Genomic DNA, 24,302 nt, shown 5'->3' with positions numbered 1-24,302 from the left:
ACTCAAGATCACAGTATGTTTCAGGCAGCACTATGTACTATTTTATGAATAACCTTGTCTTCACTGTATTATTTCACTCACAAAAACCAAATGTATTTCCCGTTCACACCATATTAAGAATTATCAGGGGTCGTACAGTGGCAAGTCAAATTCAAGGACTTTTTCAGGCACTAATATTTATTTACTTTAAGCCCCATGTGAAAATACTGAATTATAGATAAATATAGAAACAACTGAATGTGTCTGAATATTAGTACACATGTAAAGAACTGATAATCATTACATTCAGCTTCAGAACTGTAGAGCAACTGAAATGTTCTCTCTCTGATGAGGCACTACCTGCACTGAAGTCTGTTGATGCAGACCTCCTATCGTATCATGGAGGTCCACAAACAAACCTTTAAGGTGCATGTCTGTCTAATTCTGTACTAAGAAAATAAAACAAGAAATCCCTATTAACTTCTACCACACCTTCCCACAACCCCCAATAAACTATATCAATAGATCCCTTTCTGTGTTTGCAAACATTGGGGTTTATATCATGCTGAGACAATCCACCCCCAGGTTATCCAGCTTATCAAAAACCATACCGACAGTAACATCTGTTACCCCCAACAACTCTGCTGCAGTTTACAAGATACTTTAAACCTGGTATTTCTGCTTTACACAATCCAAGTTGTTGATAACCTTACCAATGAATGCTATGAAGTACATTTTATTCACTATTAAAGAATCCTTTGTCACAGCACATTTATGGACGCAAGATTTCTGAACAGGCTTCGAAACCATGTCAGGACTAGTAGAAAGACCAGTTCTGACAGTAGGTCCTCTTACTACGGGATCAGCCATGGAAGCTCCATCAGTCTGACAGTAGGTCCTCTTACTACGGGACCAGCCATGGTAGCTCCATCAGTCTGACAGTAGGTCCTCTTACTACGGGACCAGCCATGGAAGCTCCATCAGTCTGACAGTAGGTCCTCTTACTACGGGACCAACCATGGAAGCTCCATCAGTCTGTACTGTAGTTCCACCAGTCTGTCTTACAGCCTCTGCATATGATACATCATGACAGATTCTATATATCTGAGCATCTCTCTGCACCTAGCATCCACCAAATGCTGCTCTGTGTCCTCCACACAATTGCAACACTTAACAGTCACATTGGTCCAACATTCACTGTAATCATGTTCCCCAACACACTTGGCACATCTTTTCACTCAACAACTACATGTCCCATTCTTTGGCATTTAAAAACACTGTGATGATTCACTGTTGCTGCTCCAGTTTCAACTGTTCTGCTATGGAACCCTGACCTGTTCACTGGACGTGCTACCTGTCCCAGACCTGCTGTTTTCAACTCTCTAGCGACAGCAGGAGCGGTAGAGATGCTCTTAATGATTGGCTATGAAAAGCCAACTGACATTTACTCCTGAGGTGCTGACCTGTTGCACCCTCGACAACCACTGTGATTATTATTATTTGACCCTGCTGGTCATCTATGAACATTTGAACATCTTGGCCATGTTCTGTTATAATCTCCACCCAGCACAGCCAGAAGAGGACTGGCCACCAATCATAGCCTGGTTCCTCTCAAGGTTTCTTCCTTGGTTCTGGCCTTTCTTGGGAGTTTTTCCTAGCCACTGTGCTTCTACACCTGCATTGCTTGCTGTTTGGGGTTTGAGGCTGCGTTTCTGTACAGCACGTCGTGACATCAGCTGATGTAAGAAGGGCTTTATAAATACATTTGATTGGTTGAATGAGGAGGCTGGGTCAAAATCTCTGACATTGAAGCTAAGGAATCCTATTCTGTACTTTTCCAGGCAAAACCTTCTAACACCTCAACAGCACTGATAAGCTTTCACTTCTTTAACCCTCTTTCCTACTGATCAACCTTTAGGCTTCAACCACTCTGTCTCCCTTCACATGTTCTTTAACAATATCATCATCATCTGTCGTCCTGAACAGGCAGTTAACCCACTGTTCCCCGGTAGGCCGTCATTGAAAATAAGAATTTGTTCTTAACTGACTTGCCTAGTTAAATAAAGGTAAAATAAAAAATAAATAAAAAATCCATGGACATAGATATTGGGACCTCATAGATTATTACTCCCTTCAATGTACCATCAGCTCCAGGGTCATGGCTTCTGAGCTTTGTCCCATTATGATTTTCCTTTTGAAGAATCTTCCCTTGCTGAACCTGACCAGCACAAGATATTAACAATCTACCATTTATTTTTTATTTCACCTTTATTTAACCAGGTAGGCTGGTTCAGAACAAGTTCTCATTTACACAGATGCAGCCTAGTTTAACTTCACCTCTTTTTATGGCCTTGGTTAATCAGATAGGGCCTCATTTACACCTTGTGGTTTCCTCAAACACCATCCCAACTTTCCACTCGAACACATTATTACTCTAGCTCCCTACCTTGGGCCTCTAGGTACTATGCTACATGCGCCTCTGCTTCCAGTATCATTATCTCTGTTCTTCCTATGTCTTTCCACTACAGACCATTCAAATACTAGGCCCTCATCCTCCCGCCCCATATCATCAGAACTGTCCCCCACATTGATCGCATTCCAGCACAGCTGTTGCTTCTCAAACTCTCTCTCCATTTCAATTGTTTCAGGGGTGTCTAACTAATTCCATTGAGGACCGAGTCTCAGCGGGTTTAATTTTTTCCTTTCAATTAAAACATAGACAATCAGTTGATGTGAGTTCCTCACTAATTAGTGACCTTAATTCATTAATCAAGTACAAGGGTGGAGCGAAAACCCGCAGACACTTGGTCCTCGTGTCGCCATTTCAGCACGAGCAAACTCCTAGAAAGACGACCAAAACCGCTGAAGCCGCCATTTGACCAGCCTCGTCCAAACCATCCAGATCTCGCGAGCTTACATGAAAGAACAAGTGTATGTAAACTCGCGAGATCAGGATGGTTTAAACGAGGCTATTTACCAGCTCATAAACATAATTTTACACAAAACCAAGAACATGTAAAAACGAACTCAAAGTGGACTTTGACGAAATTATGTACATACACTCAAACAAACCCAAAGTCTAGCTAAGTGACTTGAAAAATCATCGTTTTAAATCACGTTCTTCACTCACTCGGTTTGACAATTAAAACCTTTACCAAACGTGATAATACCTTGACGGATTTGTTACCTAGCATGTTTTATATTCTTTCGACATTAGAAAGTTAAACATGCTATTACATACCTACAATGATACATTTGAAACGGACACAACCACTATCGATATAGCAACACAGTTCTGTGGTTTCTACCCGGAACTTCCTGTTCCCAACTACGACATGTTCAACAGCGTCATCTTCTCCTCTGGTGTACTGACGTTTACACAAATATATATATATATATATATATGTTGCTATGTTATTCAGGAACGTGTCAAGACCTGACCCTCAGAGCCTACCTTCTGTTGACCCTGTTGACTCAATTCAACAACAGAGCGATACGATCCTTGTTTCAGCAGGATGTTGTATCTATCTATACCTTATGTCATGCCTTATTGGAATGGATTTATTGATAAAATCTGTTAGAAAAAAGTTTGGATGTTGCCACACACATACCTACTTGTTAACAAAATTAAGGAAGTTTCCTTTAAAATGATTCATAAATATTATCCTGCCAACCACTGCCAACCACTATATGAAGAAGTTTAAGGAAAACATCAACTCAAATTGCTCCTTTTGTAATGACCACCCAGAAACAGTGTTGCATCTTTTTTGGCATTGTATGCATGTAAGAAAACTTGTCTTGTGGCAAGACATCAGTAGGTTTATAATTGAACACTTTTATGAAGATTTTACACTATTGTGGAGAGATGTACTGTTTGGATTCTTTACATGCAATGGAAATAAGCTGAAACATTTTGATGTATCTAATTTCATTATTCTTTTGGCCAAATTTCATATACACAAATGTAAATTTACAAACAGAAAACCACATTTTCGTACCCTACAAAAAGGAAATTGAACTGTATTTTAAGACGGTTAAATGCTCTACTAACAAAAAAGCTGTTAGAATTGGTAATATATGCATGTCCCTTAAGGTCCTTATGTAATTGTAATGTGATATTGTACCCCCTAGCTCGATTGTCCATTGTTCGTAATCTATGTATGCTTGTGTTCCCTCATGTGCTTTATGTATGGATTTGTTGTTAATAAAATAAAATAATAATAATAAAATAACATTTACACAAATATAACGTGTCTGCCGCCACCTACTGTAAGGTTAATAAACTGTAGAAGAAAATACATTTCCTTTACGGAAAAGGGGAGGGGGAACAACGACGTCAAAACAAAATACAAAAATAGATAAATAACAACATCCCACTCCTTCAGTCACAGTCCTATTCAAATCACATCCCTACACAGTCTCATGGGCCTCGTAGGGAGGAACATCTTCAGTCAGTATTCCCTGCAATCAGTGGTGTAAAGTACTTAAGTACAAATATTTAAGTGCCACATCAGTAGTTTTGGGGGTATCTGTACTTTACTTTTGATATTTTGACAACTTCTACTTTTACTCCACTACATTCCTAAAGAAAATAATGTACTTTCAACTCCATACATTTTCCCTGACACCCAAAAGTTCTCGTTACATTTTGAATGATCAGCAGGACAGAATTTTTTTTAAATTCGCGCATCCCTACTGCATCTGATTTGGCGGACTCACCAAACACAAATACTTTATTTTTAAATTATGGATTTTTGATTATGAGTTTTGATGTCGTTGTTCCCCCTCCCCTTTTCCGCAAAGGAAATTTATTTTCTTCTACAGTTTATTAACCTTACAGTAGGTGGCGGCAGACACGTTATATTTGTGTAAATGTCAGTATACCAGAGAATAAGAATACGATGATGCTGTTGAACATGTCGTAGTTGGGAACAGGAAGTTTCGGGTCGAAACGACAGAGCTGTGTTGTTGTGTCGATAGTGGTTGTGTCCGTTTCAAATGTATCATTGTAGGTATGTAATAGCATGTTTAAACTTTCTAATGCCGAGAGAATATATAACATGTTAGGTAACAAATCCGTCAATGTATTATCACGTTTGGTAAAGGTTTTAATTGTATGTGTTATTTTGTGGTCAAACCGAGTGAGTGAAGAACGTGTTAAAAAAATATTTTACAAGTCACATAACTAGACTTTGGCTTGATCTGACTGTATGTACAAAATTTCGTCAAAGTCATTTCATAAAGATTCCACTTATTTGAGGTCGTTTTTACATGTTCTTGGTTTTGTGTAAAATGTTGTTTATTAGCTGGTAAATAGTCTCGTCCGAACCATCCTGGTCTCGCGAGTTTACATACCCTGTTTCGTTAATGTAAGCTCCGGAGATCAGGGTGGTTCGTACGACGTAAGTCAAAAGGCGGCAACGGTTTCGGTTGTCTTTCAAGGAGTTTGCTCGTGGTGAAATGGTGACATTAGGCTGCGTGATGGAGTGTCAAAATAGAGGGAAGCTAACTGAAGTTATCCTTCACCATTTGGAGAGAGAGGCCAACTGCATGGAATGGCGTCGATTAATGCAAATGAATCGGAGCACGTATCAAACTCATTCCATGGAGGACCAAGGGTCTGCGGGTTTTCGCTCCACCCTTGTACTTGATTAATGAATTAAGGTCACCAATTAGAAAGGAACTCCTCTCATCTGATTGTATAAGTTTTAATTGAAATGGGGGGGAAGGAACCGAGGAGAGTCGGCCCTCAATGGATTGAGTTTGACACCCCTGAAACAATGGAAATGGAGAGTTTGAGAAGTAACAGCTGTGCTGGAATGCGATCAATGTGGGGGACAGTTCTGATGATATGGAGTGGGAGGATGAGGATGAATGTGGAGGACAGAGATATTGATACTGGAAGCATGTGTAACAGTATAATTTCAAACCGTCCCCTCGCCCATACCCGGGCGCGAACCAGGGACCTTCTGCACACATCAACAGTCACCCTCGAAGCATCCACAAAAGCCGCGGCCCTTGCAGAGCAAGGGGAACTACTACTTCAAGGTCTCAGAGCAAGTGACGTCACTGATTGAAACGCTATTTAGCGCCCACGCTAACTAAGCTAGCCGTTTCACATCCGTTACACATGTAGTATAGAAACTCCAGAGGCCCACGGTAGGGAGCTAGAATAATAATGTGTTAGTTAGAGTGGAAGGTTGGGAGGTGTTTGAGGAGACCACAGGGCCCCATTTACACCCTGATTAACCAAGGCCATAAAAAGAGGTGTAGTTAAACTGGGACGTAGCCGTGTAAATTAGAACTTGTTCTGAAGGAGCCTACCTGGTTAAATAAAGGTGAAATAAAACATTGAAAGTGGTAGATTGTTAATATCTTGTGCTGGTCAGGTTCAGCAAGGGAAGATTCTTCAAATGGAAAATCATAATGGGACGAAGCTCAGAAGCCATGACCCTGGAGCTGATGCTACATTGAAGGGAGTAATAGTCTCTGAGGTCCCAATATCTATGTCCATGGATGATATTGTTAAAGAACATGTGAAGGGAGACAGAGTGGTTGAATCCTTAAGGTTGATCAGCAGGAAAGAGGGTTAAAGAAGTGAAAGCTTATCAGTGCTGTTGAGGTGTTAGAAGGTTTTGTCTGGAAAAGTACAGAATAGGATTCCTTAGCTTCACTGTCAGAGATTTTGACCCAGCCTCATTAATCAACCAATCAACTGTATTTATAAAGCCCTTCTTATATCAGCTGATGTCACAAAGTGCTGTACAGAAACCCAGCCTAAAACCCCAAACAGGAAGCAATGCAGGTGTAGAAGCACAATGGCTAGGAAAAACTCTCTAGAAAGGCCAGAACCAAGGAAGAAACGTTGAGAGGAACCAGGCTATGAGGGATGGCCAGTCCTCTTCTGGCTGTGCTGGGTGGAGATTATAACAGAACATTGCCAATATGTTCAAAAGTTCATAAATGACCAGCAGGGTCAAATAATAATAATCACAGTGGTTGTCGAGGGTGCAACAGGTCAGCCCCTCAGGAGTAAATTTCAGTTGGCTTTTCATAGCCGATCATTATGAGTATCTCTACCGCTCGTGCTGTCACTAGAGAGTTGAAAACAGCAGGTCTGGGACAGGTAGCACGTCTGGTGAACAGGTCAGGGTTCCATAGCAGAACAGTTGAAACTGGAGCAGCAACAGTGAATCATCACAGTGTTTTTAAATGCCAAAGAATGGGACATGTAGCTGTTGAGTGAAAAGATGTGCCAAGTGTGGTGGGGAACATGATTACAGTGAATGTTGGAGCATTGTGACGGTGAAGTGTTGCAATTGTGCGAAGGACACAGAGAGCAGCATATGGTGGATGCCAGGTGCAGAGAGATGCTCAGATATAGAATCCGTCATGATGTATCATATGCAGAGGCTGTAAGACAGACTGGTGGAACTACAGTGCAGACTGATGGAGCTTAATACAGTGAAGACAAGGTTATTCATAAAATAGTACATAGTGCTGCCTGAAACATACTGTGATCTTGTACTAAATGGTTGTTGAGTCATTTATGCATTGATGTGAATTTAGGAAATCTACTATAGATTAAGTGCACTTATGTTGTGCAATTTAAAATGTGTACTTTGTGTCTAATGTGAATGAATGTTTTGTCAAGGATTATCTACCTGATCTACTGAAATGAGATAATTGAACATTAAAAAATAGAAAATATTTTTACAGAATAAAGTGCCAGAACTGTCAAGAAAATAACTTTTGTGTCCGTTTGTCTTTATTACTACAGACCGACTCAGATTAAGTCTGAGGCCGGCAACATCAACAGTGAGGACAAACCCAGCCTGTCTCTCTCCTTCCACACTGAGTAGAAACCTACAGTCACTGGGTCCTGATTGTGACAGTGGAGCCCAGTTTGCTCTGCAGGATCCAGAGATGGAATCAGTGAAGCTAGAAGACTGCAGTCAAACACTGGAGCTGAATGTCAACATTAAAGATGAAGAAGAGGAGGAGAAGATTAGGACAACTGTTAGTCATGGTAAGAGCTGGTTCTATCTATAAGTTATCTTCATATATTAGACCTCCATAAGTTATGACCAGTCTATTGCTAGGTTGAATTCTGTAATTCTGACATCACACATCCCTGAACAACTCAAGACTTCACAGCGAAGCAAAAACTATTTAAACTTGTAACGCCTGCCTTTGCCCACACATTGTCTCAAGAACGTTGAAAATGTTTAATACCCTCAATCACCAAGTTAGGCATACCTCATTTCAAAATAGGCCATGGCATCATCACTGTCAATATTGAATTATAATTTGTTTGCTGCACAGAGTATCAGATCTCAACAACGATTGGAGAAGTGTTGAACATAACCAGTAGACGACCACATCCTGATGATTTATATCTGATACATATATATTTAATATTTTATAGATCAATTTGTAGGAACATCTCAAGGATGATCAATGGAAACAGGATGCACCTGAGTTAATTTCAAAAGTTTGGGGTCACTTAACACCAGTCTCAACGTCAACAGCGAAGAGGCGACTCCGGGATGCTGGCCTTCTAGGCAGAGTTGCAAAGGCCAGTTTTATTGCTTCTTTAGTCAGAACCACAGTTTTTAGCTGTACTAACATACATTTAGAAAGGTTTTCTAATGATGAATTAGCCTTTTAAAATGATCAACTTGGATTAGCTAACACAACATGCCATTGGATCACAGGAGTGATGGTTGCTGATAATGGGCCTCTGTACGCCTATGTAGATATTCCATAAAATATCTGCCGTTTCCAGCTACAATAGTCATTTACAACAATAACAATGTCTTCACTGTATTTCTGATCAATTTGATGTTATTTTAATGGACAATCAATGTGCTTTTCTTTCAAAACAAGGACATTTCTAAGTAACCCCAAACTTTTGAATTTATTCATTTATTTCACCACTAATGGTAGTGTATTTATTTTATTTTTATTTTTTTACCTTTATTTTATGTCTAAACCTGTTTTCGCTTTGTCATTATGGGGTATATAACATAACAATGTGGAAAAAGTCAAGTGGTCTGAATACTTTCCATTTCTCCCATTTTGGTACGTTACAGCCTTATTCTAAAATTGATGACATGTTTTTCCTCGTCAATCTACACACAATATCCCATAATGACATCACAATACCCCATAATGACATCACAATACCCCATAATGACACCACAATACCCCATAATAACAAAGCCAAAACAGGTTTTTAGAAAGTCTTGCAAATGTAAAAAAATGAGATGATCCTTGACATGTTTCTACAACTTGGAGTCCACCTGTGGTAAATTCAATTGATTGGACATGATTTGGACAGGCACACACCTGTCTATGTCAGGTCCCACAGTTGACAGTGATTGTCAAAGTAAAAACCAAGTCATGAGGTGGAAGGATTTGTCCGTAGAGCTCCGAGACAGGATTGTGTCGGCACAGATCTGGGGACCGGTACCGAAACATTTCTGCTGCATTAAATGTCCCCAAGAACACAGAGGCCTCCATTATTCTTCAGTGGAAGAAGTTTGGAACCACCAAGACTCTTCCTAGAGCGGGCCACCCGGCCAAACTGAGCAATCGGGGGAGAAGGGCCTTGGTCAGGGAGGTGGCCAAGAACCCGATGGTTCTTCTCTGTCAGAGCTCCAGAGTTCCTCTATGGAGATGAGAGAATCTTCCAGAAGGACAACCATCTCTGCAGGACTCCACTAAATCAGGCCTTTATGGCAGAGTGCCCAGACAGAAGCCACTCATCAGTAAAAGGCACATGACAGTCCGCTTGGAGTTTGTCAAAAGGCATCTAAAGGATTCTGACCATGAGAAACAAGATTCTCTGGTCTGATGAAACCAAGATTGAACTCTTTGGCCTGAATGCCAAGTGTCATGTCTGGAGCAAACCTGGCACCATCCCTACAGTGAAGCATAGTGGTGGCAGCAGCATGCTGTGGGGATATTTTTCAGCGGCAGGGACTGGGTGACTAGTCAGGATCAAGGGATAGATGAACGTAGCAAAGTATAGAGAGATCATTGATGAAAACCTACTTGAGAGCGCTCGGGACCTCAGACTGGGGTGAAGGTTCACCTTCCAACAGGACAACGACACGAAGCACACAGCCAAGACAACGTGGGAGTGGCTTCGGTACAAGTCTCTGAATGTCATTGAGTGGCCAAGCCAGAGCCTGGACTTGAACCCGATCAAACATCTCTGGAGAGACCTGAAAATAGTTTTGCAGAGACGCTCCCCATCCAACCTGGCAGAGCTTGAGAGAATCTGCAGAGAAGAATGGGAGAAACTCCCCAAATACAAGTGTGCCAAGCTTGTAGCTTCATACCCAACAAGACTCAAGGCTGTAATCGTATTGTGTGTAGAGCGATGAGAAAAAAAAACACAACTTAATCCATTTTAGAATAAAGCTGTAATGTAACAAAATGTGGAAAAAGTAAAGTGGTCTGAATACTTTATGAATGCATTGTAGATGTTATTTCATGCTACTGAGACTTGTATGGGTGACAACAGTATTGTCAGCATTTGTTTTATTCACTGGGCTATCTGGAGTGATCAGAGAGTAGACTAAAGAAGTGGAGTAGACAAACCGCCAGTGTTTTAAAGTTCTCTGAAATGAGTCTGTATAGTTACTAACCCTGGTGATGTTGAGTGGAGGATGATATAGCTCATCATTTTCACGACTTTTTCCTCTTTTTAGTGTTTGACTCCTACCCAGTATTAGAATAGTTTTATTCCCATTCCCATACAGCCTACTGAAATGAATACATACACTACCGTTGAAAAGTTTAGGGTCACTAGGGATGTTATTTTAATGGACAAAAACCTGAGATAAAAATCCAACCAGGAAGTGGGAAATCTGAATTTGGTCTATATTCAACTCGGCTCCTATTGACGATACAGTGGGATATTGGTAATGTTGCACTTCCTACGGCTTCCACTAGATGTCAACAGTCTTTAGAACTTTGTCTGACGCTTCTACTGTGAAGTGGCACTGAAGGAGAGTGGAAAGAGTCAGAGGTCTGCCAGCAGCCACGAGCTGACCATGCCCGTTCACATGAGAGTATGCACCAGTTCCATTTGCTTTTCTGAAGACAAAGGAATTCTCCGGTTGGAACATTATTGAAGAATTATGTTAAAAACATCCTAAAGATTGATTCAATACATTGTTTGACATGTTTCTACTGACTGTTATGGAACTTTTTGATATTTTGTCTGCTGTTAGTGAATTCGCTTCGTGACTTTGGATTTGTTTACCAAACGCGCTAACAAAAGTAACTATTTGGACATAAATGATGGACATTACCGAACAAAACTAACATTTCTTGTGGGAGTCCTGGGAGTGCATTCCGACGAAGATCAGCAAAGGTAAGTGAAGATTTATAATGCTTTTTATTTTGTTGACTGCTTAATATGGCGGTTATATTTGTGTCTTGATGGGCTCTGAGCGCCGACTCAGATTATTGCATGGTTTAATTTTTCCGTAAAGCTTTTTTGAAATCTGACACAGCGGTTGCATTAAGGAGAAGTGCATCTAAAATTTTGCATAACAGTTGTGTGGCTCTCGTAAGGCGACAATGTAAACTCAGATTTTTGGATATAAATATGAACTTTACCGAACAAAACATGCATGTATTGTGGAACATGAAGTCCTATGAGTGTCATCTGATGAAGATCATTAAAGGTTAGTGATTAATTTGATCTATATTTCTGCTTTTTGTGAATCCTCTCTTTGGCTGGATTAATGGCTGTGTTATTCTGTGAATAGGCACTCACCTAACATAATCGTTTGGTTTGCTATCGGCGTAAAGCCTTTTTGAAATCGGAGACTGTGGATGGATTTACAACGAGTGTATCTTTAAAATGGTGTAAAATACATGTATGTTTAATTATGGGATTTCTGTTGTTTTTAACTTGGCACCCTGCAGTTTCACTGGCTGTTGAAGAGGTGGGATGCTACCGTATCACGTACCCTAGAGAGGTTAACTGCCTTGTTCAGGGGCAGAACGGCAGATTTTTACCTTGTCAGCTCGAGGATTCGATCTTGCAACCTTTCGGTTGCTCTAACCACTAGGCTACCTGTCACCCGTTATGGCCAGAAGAGGACTGATCACCGCTCTGAGCCTGGTTCCTCTCTAGGTTTCTTCCTAGGTTCCTGCTTTCTAGGGATTTTTTTGTGGCCACTGTGCTTCTACATCTGCATTGCTTGCTCTTTGGGGATTTTAGGCTGGGTTTCTGTTAGGCACTTTATGAAAACTACTGATGTAAAATGGGCTTCATAAAATACATTTGAATGACACGTATATCACACCAACTGACTGGTTCTTTTGATATTCACACAGGATACCACGTTGAGACATTCTCTACACCCAGAGAGCAACAGCAGGAAGATCAGAGAGCTAAGAGGTCTCATCACTGCCCACATTGTGAAGAGATTTTCCCATTTCTATCAAAGCTAAAAATACACCTAAAAATGCACACAGGAGAGAAGCCATACTCCTGCTCAGACTGTGGAAAATGCTTCACAACATCAACTGATCTAAAACTTCATCAGAGAACACACACCGGAGAGAAGCCTTACTCCTGCTCTGACTGTGGGGCGAGTTTCTCTCATCTGGGCACCTTAAAAACACACCAACGTATACACACAGGAGAGAAGCCTTACTCCTGCTCTGACTGTGGAAAATGCTTCACAACATCAACTGATCTAAAAGTTCATCAGAGAACACACACAGGAGAGAAGCCTTACTCCTGCTCTGACTGTGGAAAATGCTTCACAACGTCAACTTATCTAAAAGTTCATCAGAGAACACACACAGGAGAGAAGCCTTATTCCTGCTCTGACTGCGGAAAAAAATTTAAAACATCAAAAGAGCTAAAGGTTCATCAGAGAACACACACAGGAGAGAAGCCTTTCTTCTGCTCTGACTGTGGGGCGAGTTTCTCTCATCTGGGCACCTTAAAAACACACCAACGTATACACACAGGAGAGAAGCCTTACTCCTGCTCTGACTGTGGAACTAGTTTCTCTCAACTTTCCCACTTGAAATCACATGAACGTAAACACACAGGAGAGAAGCCTTACATCTGCTCTGACTGTGGAAAATGCTTCAAAACATCAACTGAGCTAAAAGTTCACCAGCGAACACACACAGGAGAGAAGCCGTACTACTGCTCTGACTGTGGAACTAGTTTCTCTAAATTTTCCCACTTAAAAACACATGAACGTATACATACAGGAGAGAAGCCTTACGTCTGCTCTGACTGTGTGGCGAGTTTCTCTCATCTGGGCACCTTAAAAACACACCAACTTATACACACAGGAGAGAAGCCTTACGTCTGCTCTGACTGTGGAAAATGCTTCACAACATCAACTCATCTAAAAGTTCATCAGAGAACACACACAGGAGAGAAGCCGTATTACTGCTCTGACTGTGGAACTAGTTTCTCTCAACTTTCCCACTTAAAATCACATGAACGTATACACACAGGAGAGAAGCCCTATTACTGCTCTGACTGTGGAAAACGTTTTAAAACATCAACTGAGCTAAAAGTTCATCAGAGAACACACACATGAGAGATGCCTGCTTACGTCTTGTCTGATTATTGGGTGAGTTTCTCTCACCATAGCAACTTAACACACCAATGTATACATACACACAGGGGAGAAGCCTTACTCTGTGGAGAGGTGGGCTTGTAAGTCAAACGTCTAGCCAAAGGCTGCGTGTTTGAATCTCATCAGAGAGGACTTTAGCATTTTAACTAATTAGCAACTTTGCAACTTCTTACTAATTTTTTAGCTATGTCAGCATGTTAGCTAACCTTTCCCCTAAACCCATTTAACTCTACCTTAAACCCCTCACCCCTAACCTAGCAACAACAAATTGGAATTCGTAACATATCATACATATTACAAGTTTGTAACATATTGTATGAATAGCAATGCGTAAAATAACATACAAATCGTATCATACTGAACAACAATCTAAACGCAACAATTTCAAAGATTTACAGTTTGTATAAGGAAATCAGTCAATTGAAATAAATGAGGGCCCAATCTATGGATTTCACATGACTGGGCAGGGGCTCAGGCATAGGCCCACTTGGGAGCCAGGCCCAGCCAATCAGCACGAATTTATCCCCACAAAAGGTCTTTATTACAGACAGAAATACAACTCAGCCCCCTCCCAGACAATCCTGCAGGTGAAGAGGTACTGGGCTGCCGTGGTTACATGTGATCTGCAGTTGTGAGGCCGGTTGGATGTCCTGCCAAATTCTCTAAAAGGACGTTAGAGGTGGCTTATGGTAGAGATATAAATATTGAGTTCTCCGGCACCAGCTCGGGTGGACATTCCTGCATTCATCATGACAATTGCACATCCCCTGAACTTGAGACATCTGTGACATTGTGTTGTGTGGCCTTTTATTGTCCCCCTGCACAAGGTGCACTTGTGTAATGATAATGCTGTTTTATCAGCATATTTATATGCCACACCTGTCAAGTGGATGGATTATTTTGACAAAGGCTGAAATGCTCATGAACAGGGATGTAAACAAAGTTGTGCACAACATTTGAGAGACGTTAGCTGACGTTGATGGATTGATGGATTTTTTTTTATTTCAGCTCATGAAGCCAACACTTTATGTTTAGTTTATATTTTTGTTCAATTTTTCAGGGAAACAAAGGTTCAATAATATACTAAATGGATGTTTTTTTGTATAATAGAATACGTTTTGCTCTGAGACCAGGTTGTCCCTCTGCAGTATTATGTGGGAAGGAGCTATTTTACAATGTTTTAAATTTATTTATTGAACCTTTGTTTAACTAGGCAAGTCAGTTAAGGACAAATTCTTATTTACAATGATGGCCTAGGAACAGTGGGTTAACTGCCTTGTTCAGAGTGTGATGATCACTTTTCACCATTAGTTTGGTGGGGATTGTTATTCAACTTAATTTAATGATACACAGCTTATGAAATGAATACATGTGCTTATTAATTGTCTTTAAAACTAGATTAGTTATTTTAGTTACTGATCATGAATGTGTTTGGATAACTGCATTGAAGCAAACTTTATTGATCTGCCAATGAAAAATAAAGTTACATGAATATGTACTGGTCAACCTCTTCTTCTCTTTAGTATTCAGTTCTTCATATTAGATCTGACACTATGAATGGTTCTTATGGGCTGAGTGCCTGGAGTGTTTTTGTATGACTACAGTCAGGAGTTCTCTCTGACCCTGTGACCCTTGTATTCAGTTCTTCATATTAGATATGACAGTATGACAGTAGGACAGAGAAGTGCGTAGATTGGGCTGAGAGGTTGCTTGACCTCCTGTAGCAGTGGGACGGCCATGAGACCAGAGGTAGCAGAACTGAGTGCTCGGGTTGGGATCCAGGGTTTGAGCCTGAAGGTAGAGATGGGGCAGTTCCTCTTGCTGCACCGTAAGTAAACACCATTGTCTTGTAGTGGATGTGAGATTCGACTGGAAGCCAGTGGAATGTACGGAGGAGCAGGGTGACATGGGGGATCTTGGGAAGGTTAAACACCCAGACGGACTGCAGTGTTCTAGATAAGTTCAGTGGAGACCCATCATTCAGGGCAGGTGAGCCACCTGTTTTGAGCCCCGCAGTTTTAGCGATAAAACAGTGTGAAATAAATTATTTGTTTAGAAAACAATGTAAAAAAAAAACATATAATTGAGTTATTAACAAAGCTGCATACAAACATGGACTCTTTTTTGTTTTCTTGAGTAAGGCCGTGATTGGCTCAGTGTTCTGTCTTTCATGGGGACAATACGTCACTGCCAGGTCTACTTGAAAATTCAAGCCCCTTCGGTGCTGCGAGAGAGTTACATTAGAAGATCCCATCCAAGAAGTCTCACGCTCATTGTCCACAGATAAAATAACATCAAATCATGTGATATCTACAGTCGCTTTGATTGGACTGATCATGTCAACATAATACTTTCAAACTCTGAGCTAGCAGTCATCATCATGAATCAAGTTGACAATCTACTGGCAAATCCTTTTTAATCTTTGTGATATCAAGAGAAATATAAGAAATTATAGATAAAATGTATTGGTTTTCATCAGCCATTGGACACAAACATTACACAACAAATTGCAAATTCAACAATGAGTGGTTTGGTAGGAGTCAGTGGCTAACTGCAAGCATTGCAAAGCAATCATTAGCCTACAATTCATTGGAGTGGCTCTGTGATCTCAAGTCTTAAGACTAAGGGGCTCTTTTCCTAGTTTAAAAATGTAAACATTCAACATTGGCCGTGCTGTCGATGAAGCTTGATTTGTGCCGCGCTCAAAACAACATAACTCAGTACTTCAAAATCTGACTTGAGTGAGTTCAATACAACTGGGAACTCAGTGAAAAACAAGCTACGACTGAGAAAATAAGTTTTGAACTTTCATCCAAATCCCAATTGTAAATTGGGAACTCGGGCCTCTTTCTTCAGCTACGACCTGAAGATCACTGACGCCATCATTTTTTCCCCTGAGTTCCCAGTTGTCTTGAAAGCACCATAAATCCAGAGAATGACAGACTTTGATGACAAAATATATCCAGGTAACTGATGTGAAATGGCTAGCTAGTTAGCGATGGTGCTCGCTAAATAGCGTTTTAATCGGTGACGTCACTTGCTCTGAGACCTTGAAGTACTGTGGCTTTTGTGGAGCGATGGGTGCTTCGTGGGTGACTGTTGTTGATGTGTGCAGAGGGTCCCTGGTTCGCACCCGGGTAGGGGCGAGGGGACTGATCAAATTCTGAAAGAGCTGCAAAACCTGGACCTGTACAAATCAGCTGGGCTTGACAATCTGGACCCTCTATTTCTGAAACTATCCGCCGCCATTGTCGCAACCCCTATTACCAGCCTGTTCAACCTCTCTTTCATATTGTCTGAGATCCCCAAGGATTGGAAAGCTGCCGCAGTCATCCCCCTCTTCAAAGGGACCCAAACTGTTACAGACCTATATCCATCCTGCCCTGCCTATCTAAGGTCTTCGAAAGCCAAGTCAACAAACAGGTCACTGACCATCTCGAATCCCACCGTACCTTCTCCGCTGTGCAATCTGGTTTCCGAGCCGGTCACGGGTGCACCTCAGCCACGCTCAAGGTACTAAACGATATCAAAACCGCCATCGATAAAAGACAGTACTGTGCAGCCGTCTTCATCGACCTTGCCAAGGCTTTCGACTCTGTCAATCACCATATTCTTATCAGCAAACTCAGTAGCCTCGGTTTTTCGGATGACTGCCTTGCCTGGTTCACCAATTACATTGCAGACAGAGTTCAGTGTGTCAAATCGGAGGGCATGCTGTCCGGTCCTCTGGCAGTCTCTATGGGGGTGCCACAGGGTTCAATTCTCGGGCCGACTCTTTTCTCTGTATATATCAATGATGTTGCTCTTGCTGCGGGCGATTCCCTGATCCACCTCTACGCAGACGACACCATTCTATATACTGCCGGCCCGTCCTTGGACACTGTGCTATCTAACCTCCAAACGAGCTTCAATGCCATACAACACTACTTCCGTGGCCTCCAACTGCTCTTAAACGCTAGTAAAACCAAATGCATGCTTTTCAACCATTCGCTGCCTGCACCCGCACGCCTGACCAGCATCACCACCCTGGATGGTTCCGACCTTGAATATGTGGACATCTATAAGTACCTAGGTGTCTGGCTAGACTGTAAACTCTCCTTCCAGACTCATATCAAACATCTCCAATCGAAAATCAAATCAAATCAAGAGTCGGCTTTCTATTCCGCAACAAAGCCTCCTTCACTCACGCCGCCAAACTTACCCTAGTAAAACTGACTATCCTACCGATCCTCGACTTTGGCGATGTCATCTACAAAATTGCTTCCAACACTCTACTCAGCAAACTGGATTCAGTTTATCACAGTGCCATCCGTTTTGTCACTAAAGCACCTTATACCACCCACCACTGCGACTTGTACGCTCTAGTCGGCTGGCCCTCGCTACATATTCGTCGCCAGACCAACTGGCTCCAGGTCATCTACAAGTCCATGCTAGGTAAAGCTCCGCCTTATCTCAGTTCACTGGTCACGATGGCAACACCCATCCGTAGCACGCGCTCCAGCAGGTGTATCTCACTGATCATCCCTAAAGCCAACACCTCATTTGGCCGCCTTTCGTTCCAGTACTCTGCTGCCTGTGACTGGAACGAATTGCAAAAATCGCTGAAGTTGGAGACTTTTATCTCCCTCACCAACTTCAAACATCTGCTATCTGAGCAGCTAACCGATCGCTGCGGTTGTACATAGTCTATTGGTAAATAGCCCACCCATTTTCACCTACCTCATCCCCATACTGTTTTTATTTATTTACTTTTCTGCTCTTTTGCACACCAATATCTCTACCTGTACATGATCATCTGATCATTTATCACTCCAGTGTTAATCTGCAAAATTGTAATTATTCGCCTACCTCCTCATGCCTTTTGCACACAATGTATATAGACTCCCCTTTTTTTTCTTTTTTCTACTGTGTTATTGACTTGTTAATTGTTTACTCCATGTGTAACTCTGTGTTGTCTGTTCACACTGCTATGCTTTATCTTGGCCAGGTCGCAGTTGCAAATGAGAACTTGTTCTCAACTAGCCTACCTGGTTAAATAAAGGTGAAATAAAAATAAAATAAAATGATCAAAGTTATCAAATCAAATGTATTTATATAGCCCTTCGTACATCAGCTGATATCTCAAAGTGCTGTACAGAAACCCAGCCTAAAACCCCAAACAGCAAGCAATGCAGGTGTAGAAGCACGGTGGCTAGGAAAAACTCCCTAGAAAGGCCAAAACCTAGGAAGAAACCTAGAGAGGAACCAGGCTATGTGGGGTGGCCAGTCCTCTTCTGGCTGTGCCGGGTGGAGATTATAACAGAACATGGCCAAGATGTTCAAATGTTCATAAATGACAAGCATGGTCGTATAATAATAAGGCAGAACAGTTGAAACTGGAGCAGCAGCACGGTCAGATGGACTGGGGACAGCAAGGAGTCATCATGTCAGGTAGTCCTGGGACATGGTCCTAGGGCTCAGGTCCTCCGAGAGAGAGAGAAAAAAGAGAGAATTAGAGAGAGCATATGTGGGGTGGCCAGTCCTCTTCTGGCTGTGCCGGGTGGAGATTATAACAGAACATGGCCAAGATGTTCAAATGTTCATAAATGATCAGCATGTTCGAATAATAAGAAGGCAGAACAGTTGAAACTGGAGCAGCAGCACGGCCAGGTGGACTGGGGACAGCAAGGAGTCATCATGTCAGGTAATCCTGGGGCATAGTCCTAGGGCTCAGGTCCTCTGAGAGAGAGAAGGGGAGAATTAGAGAACGCACACTTAGATTCACACAGGACACCGAATAGGACAGGAGAAGTACTCCAGATATAACAAACTGACCCTAGCCCCCCGACACATAAACTACTGCAGCATAAATACTGGAGGCTGAGACAGGAGGGGTCAGGAGACACTGTGGACCCATCCGAGGACACCCCCGGACAGGGCCAAACAGGAAGGATATAACCCCACCCACTTTGCCAAAGCACAGCCCCCACACCAGTTATACGGTTACACCCACGAAGGACTGCCGCCCCACCTTCCTGTTCAAGTGATCACAGCACAACAAGGTGAGTCCAAAAATGTCTTGTATGCTGCTGCATAAATGATGTAACATGCCAGGGAGATGTGTATACTGTAGCCTAGAAAGTAATAATAAGTAATAATAAGTCTGTAGTCTGTAGTGTAGTAACATGTTAGTAGCCCATGTGCCTCACCCTAATAATTTGGTCTATTTTCACCTCTTAATTTTTCCCACTGTTCTGACTTGGTGGTAGAGAAATGTAATCATTGAATATTGTAAGGGTTTTCATTGTCTGCTTATATGCCCCTTTATTTATCCTATGGTTCTGACTTGGCGTACAGGGAGAACACTGTAAAAACAGCCCATTTTCTGAATTCTGTCGTACATTTCAAAGTGCTGAACAAAGTTATATTGACTACGTCCGTTATAGCTCGCTCATTAATGTCTTAATCGAAATTACGGATTGCCTCTTATTCGCTTTTCGTCCCCTTATGCCATAGTTTGTACATCTCAATTGTCAGTAGTAACCACATTTCTGTAGTTAGAGGACCTACTTGCAGAACTGGTCTTTCTACTAGTCCTGACATGGTTTCGAGGCCTGTTCAGAAATCTTGCAACCATAAATGCACTGTGACAAAGGATACTTTAATATTGAATAAAATGTACTTCATAGCTTTCATTGGTAAGGTTATCAACAACTTGGATTGTGTAAAGCAGAAATACCAGGTTTAAAGTTATCTTGTAAACTGCAGCAGAGTTGTTGGGGGTAACAGATGTTACTGTCGGTATGGTTTTTGATAAGCTGGATAACCTGGGGGTGGATTGTCTCAGAAGAATATAAACCCCAATGTTTGCAAACACAGAAAGGGATCTATTGATATAGTTTAGTAGTAGTGCCTCATCAGAGAGGGCACATTTCAGTTGCTCTACAGTTCTGAAGCTGAATGTAATATTATCAGTTCTTTACATGTGTACTAATATTCAGACACATTCAGTTGTTTCTATATTTATCTATAATTCAGGGTTTTCACACGGGGCTTCAAGTAAATAAATATTAGTGCCTGAAAAAAGTACTTGAAAGTCCTTGAATTTGACTTGCCACTGTACGACCCCTGATAATTCTTAATACGGTGTGAATGGGAAATACAATTTGTTTTCTGTGAGTGAAATAATACAGTGAAGACAAGGTTATTCATAAAATAGTACATAGTGCTGCCTGAAACATACTGCAATCTTGTACTAAATGATTTTTTTGTAATTTATGCATTTGTGAATTTAGGTCATCTACTATAGATTAAGTGCTCTTATGTTGTGCAATTTAAAATGTGTACTTTGTGTCTAATGTGAATGAATGTTTTGTCAAGGATTAGCTACCTGATCTACTGAAATGAGATGATTGACCAAGAAAAAAGTGGTTTGCTGATGTCAACGTTTTGAAGAAAGTGCCCCGTGGGTGGTGGGGTTGTGGTATGGGCAGGTTTAAAGCTACGGATAACAAACACGATTGAATTTTTTCGAGACGGGATTCTGAGGCACATTGTCATGCCATTCATCTGCCGCCATCACCTCATGCTTCAGCATGATAATGCACGGCCCCATGTCGCAAGGATCTGTACACAATTCCTGGAAGCTGAAAATGTCCCAGTTCTTCCATGGCCTGCATACTCACCAGACATCTCACCCATTGAGCATGTTTGTGATGCTCTGGATCGACGCGTACAACAGCGTATTCCAGTTCCTGCCAATATCCAGCAACAAGAGGAGTTGGACAACATTCCACAGGCCACAATCAACAGCCAGATCAACTCTATGCGAAGGAGATGTGTCACGCTGCATGAGGACAATGGTGGTCACACCAGATACCTACTGGTTTTCTGATCCTTGCCCCTACCTTTTTTTATTTAAGGTATCTGTGATCAACTGATGCATATCTGTCTGTATTCCCAGTTGTGAAATCCATAGATTAGGGCCTAATTTATTTCAGTTGACTGATTTCCTTACATTAACTGTAACTCAGTAAAATATTTTAAATTGTTGCATGTGAAGTTTATATTTTATTATGTGCGCTAAACAAAACAAAAATATATATATACATTTTCCTTAAAGTTTATATATTTTCCTTGTCTCATCGCGCACCATCGACTCCTGTGGTGGACCGAGCGCAGTGCGCGCTAACCAAGGTTGCCAGGTCCACGGTGTTTCCTCCGACACATTGGTGCGGCTTGCTTCCTGGTTGGATGGCGCTGTTTTAAGAAGCAGTGCCGCTTGGTTGGGTTGTGTATCGGAGGACGCATGACTTTCAACCTTCGTCTCTCCCGAGCCGGTACGGGAGTTGTAGCGATGAGACAAGATAGTAGCTACTCAACAATTGGATACCACGAAATTGGGGATAAATAAATTTTAAAAAAAATAAATAAAACGTTTTATATATTTTTGAAGTACTAATGTTAGTGTCTGCACGACAACAACAACAAATGATTAAATACATGTAATATTGCCCTTAAACCGTTCAATTGAAATACTTTAGAATTCCATCCATTCCTTCTGGGGAGTGCCAATGGCTTCAAAGCCTCTCATTGGCCAATACATAGAAAATGCAATCGATGGGCCATATACATCAATGGGGATGAAAGTATTTGTGGATAGCAAATTAATAGTGTTATTATTTGACATTTTCAGGATGGGAAAAACTATTTCAGTGGCAACATAAACGACTAAAACCAAATAGAAAGTATGTAGAAAATATATGTAAACAGTCAGGCCCCCATTGTTTTTGTTATAATGTTTAATCATAAGAACACAGCATTAGTCATGTTAAAATGTAGCATTTAAGGAAATTTGCTTAAAAACTGAAAAATTCCCCTCCCGTTTCATGACTGCGAAATGCGCGTCCCCGACAGCGGAAGTTGCAGACAGAGCCCGTTGGTAAACCGGTAAAAAAAGATAACCGTGGTGGAGCGGAAAAATTGCTTTTACGTGGAATAAAACAGCTATATGTATGTATCTCGAGTTCTTATTCCCCAATATTCAAAGGTATTTATGTTAGTTTTGGATTACGCCGTTTCAACTAGAAAACATTGGTAACAGCTAGCTAGCAAGCTAAATTAGCTAGCTAAGCAACGTTAGCATTTCGTAAGTACCTGATAAACAGGCCAAGATTGTTAGCTAACTGGTTAGCTAATCCTAACAGCGCAGTTATCTTTTCTACCACAAACTGAGTATTAAATATGAACACAAATATAGCCATAATACCAACCTTAATGAAAAGACCAGCCAACTAGCTGGCTGAGCTAACGTTACCAATTAACTAACGTTATTATGTTAATGTTTAACTCACTTCATGCTAACTAACTCGCAAACTTCGCTAGTAACGCTAACTATTACGCTAGTTTGTTTATTGGGGTTTCCACTATTTGAAGCCCTCACATTGAACAGAACAGACATATAACAATGTCTACATGTTACCATGCTCTAAAAAAAATATGATCTTACTCTTCCATAGATCCCTCTATCTGCCGACCTCTCTTTGTGACTAGAACTGCCTGAACAGCGAGAGTGTGTGTGTTTCGGACCAGGGTGACTGTGTGTGAAGAATACACTCTGTGTTTGCGAGGCCCTGTAGGTAACTCCTCCAGACCCCAGAGTGAGGATTGTGTGTGACAATGGGGGACATCAGTGATCTGGACAGACGGATAGAACAACTTAAGCGTTGTGAACTCATCAGGGAAAATGAAGTCAAAGCACTGTGTGCCAAGGCCAGGTAATTAAACACAAAGGCCATATTACTTTACATTTTTCATACTATCTAAATCTTCATCACTAAGCCTGTCGTTTGTACGTTACTCTCCTCTACCAGAATCTCCCTGTAACACAGAGGGTGGATTCTCCAGTTTCTGTGAGTATTTTCAGAATAGAAGACACCTTGATTACTTTGTAGATCTGCCTAGACTGCCATTTATTTGCACTTCCCAATCTGAGCCCTCATGTTACGTGTAATGTTGGCTGGCTGAATACATTAAGGTGGGAATGTAAACACTAGGCTTTAGAACACCAGTTAACTGTAAAGTCTAGCTCATACTTGGTCTAACGACATGTTTGTAGGCAATTAGAATGCGACCAGTGTCACTGGTCAAAACAACATTTGATTTATACTCCTGTGGAATGTCTGTAGACCAGTCGCAATGACTGTCACTTTCCTTGTCGCACAGGCGTGAAAAAAGTTTACTTCTCTGCGACTCGCAGTGTCCGTTGATGTGGTTACCGTACTGTCACAGCAACTAGACCAAATCCTCCTATGATGATGCAGTTAAAAAAAAATAATCTCAGAATGACCTACTTTTATTTTGTCACACTATGGCACTAAGCTATTTTCTGTAAGCTCGCCATTACCTTGTAAATAATTATGTTGGTTTATTTTCCTGTAATAATGGATCACAAGTAACTAAAGTTTAGACGTTGTCAGCTATACTCTGGTCATTATTTGAACTGGCTAGACAACGAACCAAAACGTGGTTTAGAAAATAGCTTTTAGTTGCCTGGCTTGCTAGCTTGACATTTACTGAATTAATTTTTAAACGGATGGGTTTTATTGGTGTTAAAATAAAATATGCTATTTAGAGCACTGGGGTGCTGATGTCATGCAGAGGCTGTTTTGTTTATACTTTTTCATAAGTGTATAGTTTGATGTCGGA

General features: G+C 41.2%; 2 protein-coding genes across 2 annotated transcripts in view; both read left to right on the top strand.

Annotated features, from left to right (window-relative positions):
* Nucleotides 1-4,909: 4,909 nt before the first annotated feature.
* On the top strand, nucleotides 4,910-15,126 carry LOC139396202 (zinc finger protein 135-like). Its single transcript, XM_071143333.1, has 3 exons — nucleotides 4,910-4,991; nucleotides 7,760-8,008; nucleotides 12,343-15,126. The coding sequence occupies exons 2-3, from the start codon at nucleotides 7,906-7,908 to the stop codon at nucleotides 13,575-13,577; spliced, it is 1,338 nt and encodes a 445-aa protein (XP_070999434.1). The 5' UTR covers nucleotides 4,910-4,991; nucleotides 7,760-7,905; the 3' UTR covers nucleotides 13,578-15,126.
* Nucleotides 15,127-22,530: 7,404 nt separating this feature from the next.
* LOC139396201 (oocyte zinc finger protein XlCOF6-like) overlaps nucleotides 22,531-24,302 on the top strand; it is a 28,657-nt gene continuing 26,885 nt past the window's right edge. Inside the window, exons 1-3 of the mRNA XM_071143332.1 lie at nucleotides 22,531-22,644; nucleotides 23,114-23,371; nucleotides 23,468-23,506. Of these exons, the coding sequence (XP_070999433.1) occupies nucleotides 23,341-23,371; nucleotides 23,468-23,506 (70 nt within the window). The 5' untranslated portion in view covers nucleotides 22,531-22,644; nucleotides 23,114-23,340. The remainder of the gene's footprint in view (nucleotides 22,645-23,113; nucleotides 23,372-23,467; nucleotides 23,507-24,302) is intronic.

Source organism: Oncorhynchus clarkii, unplaced genomic scaffold (genome assembly GCF_045791955.1).
Source record: "Oncorhynchus clarkii lewisi isolate Uvic-CL-2024 unplaced genomic scaffold, UVic_Ocla_1.0 unplaced_contig_308_pilon_pilon, whole genome shotgun sequence".
Classification (NCBI taxonomy): domain Eukaryota; kingdom Metazoa; phylum Chordata; class Actinopteri; order Salmoniformes; family Salmonidae; genus Oncorhynchus; species Oncorhynchus clarkii.
This window is presented reverse-complemented; position numbering and strand designations above follow the sequence as displayed.